The sequence below is a fragment of the Mustela nivalis genome, assembly GCF_964662115.1.
Source record: "Mustela nivalis genome assembly, chromosome: 4".
Lineage (NCBI taxonomy): Eukaryota > Metazoa > Chordata > Mammalia > Carnivora > Mustelidae > Mustela > Mustela nivalis.
This window is the reverse complement of record NC_139023.1, coordinates 23,484,727-23,496,487: the sequence shown is the minus strand read 5'-3', so window position 1 is coordinate 23,496,487 and position 11,761 is coordinate 23,484,727. Positions and strand designations below refer to the sequence as shown.

General features: G+C 33.6%; 1 protein-coding gene across 6 annotated transcripts in view; it reads right to left on the bottom strand.

Annotated features, from left to right (window-relative positions):
• Positions 1–443: 443 nt before the first annotated feature.
• The window catches only part of NMU (neuromedin U), a 179,816-nt gene continuing 168,498 nt past the window's right edge, over positions 444–11,761 (bottom strand). For all 6 annotated transcript variants that reach the window (XM_082728667.1, XM_082728663.1, XM_082728665.1 and 3 more), the window contains 7 exons: positions 11,503–11,562; positions 10,622–10,651; positions 10,480–10,530; positions 8,830–8,904; positions 5,050–5,103; positions 3,965–4,004; positions 444–593 (listed from right to left, as the gene is read on the bottom strand). In XM_082728667.1, coding sequence (XP_082584793.1) covers positions 3,969–4,004; positions 5,050–5,103; positions 8,830–8,904; positions 10,480–10,530; positions 10,622–10,651; positions 11,503–11,562 — 306 coding nt within the window. In that variant the 3' untranslated portion in view covers positions 444–593; positions 3,965–3,968. The remainder of the gene's footprint in view (positions 594–3,964; positions 4,005–5,049; positions 5,104–8,829; positions 8,905–10,479; positions 10,531–10,621; positions 10,652–11,502; positions 11,563–11,761) is intronic.

Below are 11,761 nucleotides of genomic sequence, written 5' to 3'. Positions count from 1 at the left end.
CCTGCTTGTGCACACGCACTCTCTCTACTCCAAAATAAAATCTTTAAAAAAAGAAATTTTTTTTTAAAGTCCATGTATAATTGGATCTTGCAGTCAAACCCATGTTGTTCAAGGGTCAACTGTATTGTCAAAAACTGCAGGGATCTAAGGAATATCATGATTTAGAGCCTTATTACATAAGAAAAACTATTTTGGGGCACCTGGGTGGCTCAGTGAGTTAAGCCTCTGCCTTCGGCTCAGGTCATGATCTCAGGGTTCTGGGATCGAGCCCTGCATTGGGCTCTCTGCTCGGCAGGAAGCCTGCTTCCCCCTCTCTCTGCTTGCCTGCTTGTGATCTCTCACTTTCTCTCTGTCAAATAAATAAATAAAACAAATTTTAAAAAAACAGACTTAAAAGAAAAACTTACTTTAGGATGCTTTTAAAATTGTTGACAAGTGAAACATTTATACTCACAACCAACTTTTATTGAGAATGTTTACAACACAGGGATTCTCGCACATGGTAAGTTTAGCAAGCATTTTTTCTGAGAAGAAAACAAAATGTCAACATTTTGCATTCCCTGGTAATGCTTCTGCAAAAAATAGTTGGTATCCTGTATAAAAAGAAAAATTAAATTTAAAGTCAATTATAAGTATGTGAAGGTGTATGTATGTAATGTTAGCATATAGACATTTCTATAAATATTCAGGTCTGATAAAATTGACATAAGAGAGATAGCTCAACTATTTTTCAGTTAGTATATTTTTAGCTATCAATCTCTCTGATAGACCACTTATTCTATATGTCTGTATTTTCCAAAATTTTACAATATTTATATTATTTATATTATTTATTATAGTATTATTATAGTATTTATATTATTACTATATAAAAGTGGTTTTCTAAAGTTCATTGATGCCAATAAGATTTATGAATAAAATATTTCAAAAGTTTGCAGTTATTCCTCGTGTTTTTATTTCCTTTGGTTTTGCAATTAAATCACTCTATTTTATGTCTAACCATTTTCTAGGTAAACATAAGTCCCCAGAACAGAGTAAAACCTCAGACAATCAGATGAGAAAAACAAAGAAAAAATGATTATTGAACTATTTTGCTATTAACAAAATAAAATGAAATCTTAAGTGAGTTAGTCCGTGTAAGCCCTAATCTTGAAAACAATCCAAATCAAGCTATTTTCCTCAGAAGTTTTCCTAAATTAACCAAATCATGGATTAAATTCTATTTCATATTTGTGAGCACTCTACCACTTGGTTTGGTGTTACAAGCACAGACATTTTTTCCATTTAATATTAAACGTTTTTGTGTGTACTTTGTAAATGTCTCTTCATTTGTAATATTATAAAAGATAGCCTCTTTTCCATTATCCTTTTGTTCTTAGTTCCTTAAAAAAAAGAAAAGAATTAAGAATATATTTGCTCATGTTTCTGATGTGAACTGCTCGTTGCTGAAACAGAAATTAATGCCGAATATAGTCTGAAATTTTAAGTTCCTAATTAGGTTCGAGAGCACACTAAATTTTTTCTTCACATTTTCAGTATATTTGGCTCTTTCATTTCTTATCTAACTGAATTGGCCAATGTATAAGAACCACATTAAATAAAAGGTGACGGAGTACTCTTGCTTTGCTTCTGACATTAACAGAAATTCTCCAAAGTGTTTTACTATCAAAACTGTTACTGATGGGTGCCTGGGTGGCTCAGCAGGTTAAAGCCTCTGCCTTCAGCTCTGGTCATGATCCTAGGGTCCTGGGATCGAGCCCCGCATCAGACTCTCTGCTCAGCAGGGAGCCTGCTTCCCCCTTTCTCTGCCTGCCTCTCTACCTACTTGTGATCTCTGTCTGGCATATAAATAAATAAAATCTTTAAAAACAAACAAACAAACAAAAAACCTGTTACTGACTTTGAGACCATTACATAATGTTAATAAAGATTCATCTCTTTCTATAAGATATTCTCTTGGGTGGTTCAGTGGGTTAAAACCACTGCCTTCTGCTCAGGTCATGATCTCAGGGTCCTGGGATTGAGCCCCAAATCGGGCTCTCTGCTTAGCAGGGAGCTTGCTTCCCCCACCCCCACCCCCAGCCTACCTTTCTGCCTACTTGTGATCTCTGTCAAATAAATAAATAAAATCTTAAAAAAAAAAAAAAAGATATTTCTCTTAAAACATCAGACATTGATGTGGAATTCTGAAATTATTAAATAATTTTTCTTCTAATGGTGAAAATGTTTTAATAGACCTCCTAATGTTGAACCATCCTGAGTTGTTGGAACAAACTTCACTTTTATGGAGTTACATAATTTAAAAAATTTTTAAAATACAGCCAAATACTAATAATAATACGAATTACTAATATTTCTTTAACATTTTTACGTTGATATTTATAAATAGGATTGACTTCCAGTTTTCCTTTTTTGATATTATTTTTATAAGGTTTTGATATTAGTATTTTCTGGCTTTGTAAAAAATATTTTGAGATTTTCTTCCATCTCTGAGTTGTAAAAATTCAAAATCTTTTGGTCTAGTATTTTGGAGGGGGAAGTTTTTAGATGTTTTCAACTTTTTTTCCATGCCTATTAGTCTGTTCAGAGGTATTCTTTTTTTCTTTCTTCTGACATCAGTTTTGGTAGTACTTACTTTATTAGACAATCCTCCATTTTAGTTAGGTTTTCAAACTGATAGTCATAGAGATTTGTAAAGTACTGTTTTGTGATTTTCATTTATTCTATATCTGTTTCAATTTCCTTACTTTCATTTGTATATTTGTACATTTATGGTTTCTCTTTTTTTTTCTTGATTAGGTTATTAGGTCTTTTTTTCTTGATTATGTTATTACATTAGGCTAATTAGGTTATTTTATTTTATTTTATTTTTTGCAAATAATTAGATTTTGCTTTACCAATTTTTCTTTGTAACTATTTTGTAATTTTTTAATTTCATTTTTCATTTTATAATTTTCTTCTTTTTGCTGTCTTGAGGTTCGCCCTGGTTTGTTTTTTGTTTTTTTAACTAAAACCTTAATTCACTCATTCTTTCTTGCTTGATAGCATTTAAAGCATTAATTTTTCACTGAATATGCCTTTGGCAGAGTCCCGTAGGTTTTAACATGCAGTGTTTTTATTATCTTTGTTTTCTGGATATTGTATAATTTTGGTATTATCTTCATTAGTTAGAAATAGTTCATTTTGATATTTGTTTCTATGAAAAAATACGAAGAATTTTAACGTTCTTAAGCTAACTATGTACTTAAGGGTTGAGATAGTGTTATGAAAAAATATATACAAAAGTATGTTAAGTACAGAATCTACATTAAGACTACATGAAGTTAACAAAATATACTTTTATTTGTGTGGCATAAATTTATCAATCTGAATTTAGGTCTAATTTCAAAATTCACAACCTAGTAAGATATTAGTATTAACATGTTTATTAAATATGTAGGACCACCCATATATCTACTCTATCTCCAGCTCTGATGTGGAAATTCTGTGAGTTCTGAGGTAGAAGTCATGTTCTCCTGTCTTTCCACATTTTCTTAGTTCTGTAGAAGTGGTAAATCACAACTTTTCTAAAGAATCTTTGAATACAGTTCACTTGGAAGACAGAAATGCATTCAGCCTGTAGGTTCTGGCCCATTATTGTGGACACTGATTACTACAATAAGAACACAATCCTTGACATATTACCTGCGCAATAAATAATGATAAGGTCAATGCCTACAAAACCCAACAGGACTACTGTGACATAGTCCAAGGAACACACAACATGGGCAAAGCAAATCTGGTCCTAAAATACTGACATTTTCCATCATATAAAGCCCCCACTGCCCCTATAACAATAGTATATATATAGAATATTAATGTACCCATGCAATCAAGTAATAGAAATATACTGAGCATGGTTTAACTTATGAATATCTGAAAATGACAGAAATTTTCAAACTGGGTTGAATTGGGAAGTACATACCATTTTAAATGTAACCTTCTGATCTTCTTCCATTGCGTGGCTAGAAAAGAATAAATAAAAAATAAATCAGTGTAACTAAGGAGTGAAGTTAACCTTCATACAAATCAACCTAATGATTTCTATGGGAATTATTATATCTTCTTTTATCTAGTTTTGCTCTCCCTTCCACCCATTCTCCAAACTGTTGTTAAAATTAGTTTCCAAAATGCAAATCTTACTTTATGGCTCTTCCTAGCCCAACACTAAAGTTGAAATTCCTTAGTTAACTATTTCACTGGCTAACTCCTGTTGATTCTTCAAATTCAGCTCTTAAAGCCTTCTCTGTACCTCCTCCACTCTCCGGCCTGGGTTAAACACCTTTCTTCCAGAAACCAACTGCCTGGATTGAAGGTGCATTTAACATAGTATTTTGTGTTTATCAATTTCCTGTATTAGGCTGTAAACTCTTACAGCATAAGAATGGAATCCTATCTGTATGCTTCTAATTTTTGCAACATTGCCCAGCACCCAGTAGAAATTTTTTAAAAATTGCTAAATGAATGAATAAAAAAATCTCTGATAATGTAGTAAGGATACAAACATTTTAGAAAGTAAAGCTGCTTAGAAAAAAACTCACATTTCTTACACAATTTGGACAAGCAAAATATTAAATACAATTACAAAGCTTTGTTGATTTATAGCCTCTAGTATAGTTGATTCTTTCACTTTTAAAAACTTGTGAAAATAGTCATAACTGTTCTAGTCTCCTGAATCAAATATTCAGTAAATGATTCCTTGGAACTTAAGGAGTAATGCATCTTTCAGACACTCACTCACTGCACATGAAATTTGATAGAAATAAACTGCTTAATATCTGAATGTCACTTGGGGTGTTTACAAACATGAGCGGATTAGAGAAAAGATCAGGGCTACCATAATATTAAAACAATATGGTGGGGGAGGAAGTGAATCTCAGACTAGAGCACCTGATGTCAAATATCTATAAATAAAAACTTAATGTAAAAAAGTGCATAGTCAGGGTATTTTTTTTTTTTTCAATTTAAATGTTGAGTGATTTTTTTAAAAAAAATATGGTATTTACATACCCTGAACAAAAACTGTCTTCGAACTTGGCTTGCAATAGGACCTTGGAATTCTTCCTGGAAGAGAAAAGGAGGGCATTACTAACAGTAAAACTAACAGTAAAAATAAATGCAAATTCTTAGTGAAGCTCCAAGTTATTTTCAACTACCATAATTAAACGAGAAAGGAATCAAGGACTTGAGTATAAAATTCCTATCAATAAATAATCTTTGAATGTATACCCAAGGAACTTTCACTTAGCAATATCACCAGAATGTTGTATTTTAAAATAATTTCCTAGGGGCAGCTGGCTGAGTCAGTCGGTAGAGCATGCAACTCCTGATCTCAGGGTCATGAATTTGAGCCCCATGTTGGGTGTAGAGCTCACTTAAAAATTGTTTTAAATAAAATAATAAAATAATTTCCTTATCAGTGTAACAGCTTCTAGGAAGTTTTGTCAGTTGTATGTGTATTCATCAATAAGTAGAATGAGAGATGAAAGTTCATAGATAATTAACTATATTTAAAACCTCCTCTCGGCATTTTGTTAAAACGAAATAGTTTCCTTAAAATACGTATTGTATGTGCTAACACATGATCAGGGAAAAATATAAACTAGAATTGTGTCAGACCTAAAATACACTATGTTTCTATAGGAATTGAAATTGAAGGACAACTTTGGTAAACGATATTTATTCAAGGAGACTTGAATAAATTAGATTTATTTATTTATTAGTAGATTATTTATTTATTAGTAGATTTTATTAGATTAGATTTTCCCAGTATAATCATATTCACAGAAATGATAAGGAAAAAAAAAAACAAGTAAGAACACACCAATTTTTCATAATGGGTGTTATTTTGAAGTTGCTTCTTTTCTTAAAGCATTTCATTTTAAACAATGGAAAAGATTTAACGTTTTTTGGTTTCTATAAAATTGGTTCTCATAGCTTCCTATTTCAACAACTACTTCTTATAGCAGTATCAGGATGGCAATCACTATGAAATATGTCATCAAGTCCTTTTGAAATTATTCTATAAGTATAATCAAATTTTAAATTCTAAGAAATGGCTCTGACATCTATTAAAATTCTGAAATCCCAAATTAATTTGGGGTGCCTGGTTGGCTCAGTCGGAAGAGCATGTGACTTGATCTCAAAGTTATGAGTTCGAGCCCCACATTGGGTGTAGAGATTACGTAAATAAATAAAAAATTTGAAAAAAAAAAAAAAACCCCTTCGAAATCCTTGCTTTACAAGAAATGTATTTTAAACTCTCAATATTTTGTACCTAATTCTCATCCTGACTACAAACTCGCCCAAATTACTTAATATTTTTAAATGCACACATAGAAACTATATATTTATATGCTTGTATAAGAAAAATTACGTATGGGGGCTCCTGGGTGGCTCAGCGGGTTAAGCCGCTGCCTTTGGCTCAGGTCCTGGGATCGAGCCCCACATCGGGCTCTCTGCTCAGCGGGGAGCCTGCTTCCTCCTCTCTCTCTGCCTGCCTCTCTGCCTGCTTGTGATCTCTCTCAAATAAATAAATAAAATCTTAAAAAAAAAAAAAAGAAAGAAAAGTTACGTATGTTACATTAAACAGAAAAAAAAAAGACAAGGAAAATGTAACTTAAATAGTGTCAAATTTTAAAACTTTCGAGCCCAAACATACAGGTCTGTTTAGTCTTACTAGAGAAAGAATTTAGGAAGTAGAGATAAGTAAGATGTCAGGATGGATGTGAGGATGTCTAGCAAAGAACTAAGTTTAAGAAAAGTATTTGGATGCCCCATATCTGAAAACTCATTTTCCTTAAGAACACAAAACATTTCACTATCAAAAATCTATTTTAAAATTAGGAAACTTAGGCCCAGCAAAGCTAACACTCTACTTTAATTTTTTTTTGTTTTTTATTTTTTTATTCATGACTTACATTCTTTTCTTTCATCGGTTCCTATGAAACTTGGCTTGTTGCAAAATACTTTTAGGAGTTATTTGTCCAACAGGTCATACTGCTAAGTCAGAGGTTACATATTCAGCTAGTTTTCTGGAAATACAATTTTGCTCAAGGTGGAACATTCAGACAAAGTACCAAATGGCCACAATACTGAGTGTTTAGATCTGGTAAATAATGACAGCAAAGTGATATAAAAACTAGTCATTTGTTGGTGTGTTTTAAGAAACTGCATCTTTAAATTGAAATCTTAAACTATTCATCAGTCAAGCAAAGTCTTCAGAAAGTAAAAGTTAATTCAAAAAAGCATATATTTCTTCTAGGAAGTTTGTTTGACAACAAATTTGATTTTTTTTTTTTAAGAGGCTATTACAGTTCCTCTTACCTTTCTTATTCAAGTTGGTAGCAGATATTGTCTTCCCTGACGGAAGCTTAGTTTAAGAATGTGAAGAATTTAGGAAGGAAATAGTGATCATAAAAATAAATTTTGAGGGCGCCTGGGTGGCTCAGTGGGTTAAGCCGCTGCCTTCGGCTCAGGTCATGATCTCGGAGTCCTGGGATCGAGTCCCGCATCGGGCTCTCTGCTCAGCAGAGAGCCTGCTTCCCTCTCTCTCTCTCTTCCTGCCTCTCCATCTACTTGTGATTTCTCTCCGTCAAATAAATAAATAAAATCTTTAAAATAAATAAATAAATAAATAAATTTTGATGAATTTATTTGCCTAGACTGTATGCATTTTTAAAGGTATTTGAAGACCGTTTGTTGGTAGTATTTTAAGAATAAAATGAACATGGTACTTAAATTAAGGGAAAATCTAACAATAAAGAAATAGAAGTATGTGGGGGCGCCTAGCTGGCTAAGTCAGTGGAGAGTGCAACTATTGATTTCAGGGTTGTAAGTTCAAGCCCTATGTTGGGTGTAGAGATCACTTAAAATCATTTAAAGAAATAAAAGAAGAATTCCAAGATTAGACAATAAAGAGATCATAGTGAAAAAAATATTTGCCTAGACAAGAAGTCAGAAAACTCTGCTGTAATCGCTAATCTCACTTACTAGCATGATCTTAGGAAACACCTTTATTCTGAGTTGTTTCCCTTTTAATAAACTGGGGATAACAATACTTGCATAAGTACTAACAGAATTGCCAAAAGAATAAATGGAGATAACATAAGACTTAAAACTAAAATGCATTATGACAATGTAAGGCATTACTCAAAAGTAATATCTAGAAACTTTCATCAATGAAAGAATTAAAAATTCTTTTAAAATGACAATAAAAACTCCACAATCTCTAGTTAAAACATATTAAAACTCAGTTGTATTCCTCTTAAACACAGATACTAGATTGAGGCTATATTTCTGTTAACTGTGCAAATTAAAGATGCCTGCATTTAGTTTCTGATCTGTTTCCTTCACAAGCCTTACTCTTCCCAACATTTTAGTATTTGGGTAGAAAGCTTCCCATCCTAGCCAACAGCCAACCTGTACACTGAGGAGTGGCGAAAGGTCCTTCACCTTCCCTCCTGTTCCAACCTAAGTACTAGGCATGCTGTTGTGTCCTTTCCTTGAACCAAGAAAAGTTTCCTCACTGGAAGGGTCATGGCCCTCGGAAGGGCGTGTAACCCTAGCTTCCCTCATTGCCCTCAGCTTGAATCCAAGGGGAAGTCCTAAGTGGGGCAGGAACGATTCTCCTCCTCCTGAGTGAAAACACTTCCTCACTCATATCCTCCAATATAAGTGAAAACATTTATATGGGGCTCGTCCTGAGAGAGTGTCTTCTACATCACCACAACTGGGAATTCAGGGCCCCATGGAGAGTGACGAAGCAAGCATGCAGTTTGTGTTACGTACGTTCAGTCTGAACCTCTTCATTCTTCTCTCATGCAGTTGAGGAACAAGCTGCAGTAGCGGATGGACGACAGACGACTGAGAGACACGAACACACACACGTGATGAGCACGAAAGCTTCTCAGCATTGGGCATAAAGACGGTTTCCTATTTGTTTGGTTTTGGTTTTGCTTTTACCCCACTCTACTTGCTCCAGACAAAAAAGAACAAGAAAGATGTTATGTGATGTAGCTCTTTGAGAACACTTCAAAGAATGTGGAGAATAAGCCAAGAGACTGAATGAAATGTGGTAGGGTCTGTGCTAGGATCCTTGTCATCAGGCTGGAGAAATGCTTTCCTTGGAGCCTCAGCTCCGTCATCAGCTGCTGGCAAGTAAATCACCTGCCAGCATCTCTGAGATGCTTCCAGACTTATGCAAAATGGTTTGGACCGATGGAACCAACTCTGTGAGGATCAGTTTTCTTCTATGAAAATGTTTTGTCTGGAAGATTATCGTATACGTACATCTGGGATCTTCCTTCACAAAGGTTATTTTGTATTTAAAACTGAACATATGGAACAAGACAACAGGGGACACAAAAAGTGACAAAGGTGTCATTGATCGTGAAAAATGGGACTAAAATACATTTTCTCAAAATGTAAAGATGTCAAGCAGAAGGAAATGAAAGTATTATTTGAGACATGGGATTCTCCGATACAGTTTCATTTTAAAGGCATGGCTTGGATTGAACCTTCTCACAAATATTAAATTCATTTGTCAAATGGATTACTTTAAGCCCTATCTAACAGTGATTTGTTAACCAGTTCAAACTACCATTCAACTCCTCATACATAAGAATATTCAATATGACAAACATTTGAAACTGAGTTTATTATATTGCTACCGTTTCAGACGTACACTTATGTTTAAAATTCACTGTGCTCCTCATTCCCTAAATTGGGGCATGGGAGTGAATCACAAGCATAAAAGGAATATTATGGTTGAATAATTACTAAGCATTTAGATTGAAACACCAGGATAGCATTTTAAAAATTCATCTGTATAAAAAGAAAAACTACCACTAAAACCACACAATTTGGGAGTGAACTGAATTCATGTTACTGGTATCTGGCTAATCTTAGTAAATTCTCACATTAAAAGCCTAATTACAAATAAGGAGAGCTGAGGAATAGTACTGGATATTTCTAATTATATTTAATGACGTTCTTGGCAATCATCATTTAAAGTCATTCTTAAAATGATTTTGGTTAAATCTTGTTTTTCCTTGTACTAATTAATTTCTAAAACAATATGTTCTACTTAATCATTTGTGCCCTTTTTTTGCATCTAGAATATAAATTTCATAAGAGGAGGGATTTTTTTTTAAATTTTCTAATTTTATTGCTACATTTATAGTACCTAGACTTGTGCTTGGCACAGAATAGATACTCAGTAAACAACTGTTGAGTGAATGAATAAACTTAACGTACATGTAGTTAGTAAGATATAAAATAAATGAAATGTGTAATGAAGATTGAATTCCATTTATTTATTCACATATAAACTCGTAAAGGGAAAAACACGAATTTTGATCTAGCTCTATTAGATAAACTGCAAAAACAGATTTAAAAAAATACTAGCAATTACTAATAAGAAGTAATTCTACAACTTACCACAACATTTGAATTACCCAGCTTCCGTGTCTTTGAATAATGAAATAAGAACTGTTGAAAAAAAAAAAGTGAGATTTACTATAAATGGTTACCGACTTCTTTTATTATTTTTTAGTGTATATATTTACAGAAATCACCTTACCCTTTTGGTATTATCTTTTTCATCTGTTTCCTATTGAAAAAAGAGAGCAATAAATATCATCTTATATATAACGTATTATAAGATTATAATATATAAAATATATTATTATATTATGCAGTATATTATAATCATATACTATACGTAGTATAAAGTTTATAACATAAAATCATTTTTAATCTTTAAAAATATGTGACACATATGTTATATATAAAATACAAGCCTGAAACTGGTTAAGCATATATTGCTCTTAAATAAATGGGAAAGGGCACCTGGGTGGCTCAGTGAGTTTAAAGCCTCTGCCTTCCGCTCAAGTCATGATCTCAGGGTCCTGGGATCGAGCCCCGCATTTGGGCTCTCTGCTCAGCATGGAGCTTGCTTCCCTTCTCTCTCTCTGCCTGCCTCTCTGCCTACTTGTGATATCTGTCAAATAAACAAATAAAATCTTTAAAAATAAATGGGAAATTAATTAAATATTGTTTATATTAGATGACTGTAAACTCCCTTATTATTGTCGCTAAATTCCCCCAGTTCAGAAGCTGAACTATTTCTTTTTTTTTTTTTAAGGATTTTATTTATTTATTTGACAGACAGAGATCACAGTAGGCAGAGAGGCAGGCAGAGAGAGAGGGGGAAGCAGGCTCCCCGCTGAGCAGAGAGCCCGATGTGGGGCTCCATCCCAGGACCCTGAGATCATGACCTGAGCTTAACCCACTGAGCCACCCAGGTGCCCTGAACTATTTGTATCTTATCCAAAACCAACTTAGGCTCTTCTAGCTCTTCACGAACTGCTCCTGAAATTGGGCATACTTTCTTCCAGAAGGAATTCCAAGGTATCACTGAACAATTTTTTGCCTATAAATAAAACACGATTTCAACCTTACCTGGGGCTTTGGTAGAGTCCCCATAATTGTGATGCAAAGCTCCTCCAATGCATTGGATGCCTAAAGAAAACAAGAAGATACACAGGCCAGGCTTTTGCTTTCGCATCATTTACTTAGAAGAGGGAGCTGTGGAATGTTAGGAGTGCAAGGATATTGCAAATACCCAGAAGAGAATCCTTCGTGTCCCACTAAAACTCTGTAGGAATCCCTTGGTTTCTCTCATGACAAACACTTGGCTCCTAAAAGTAAAACCTTCCTT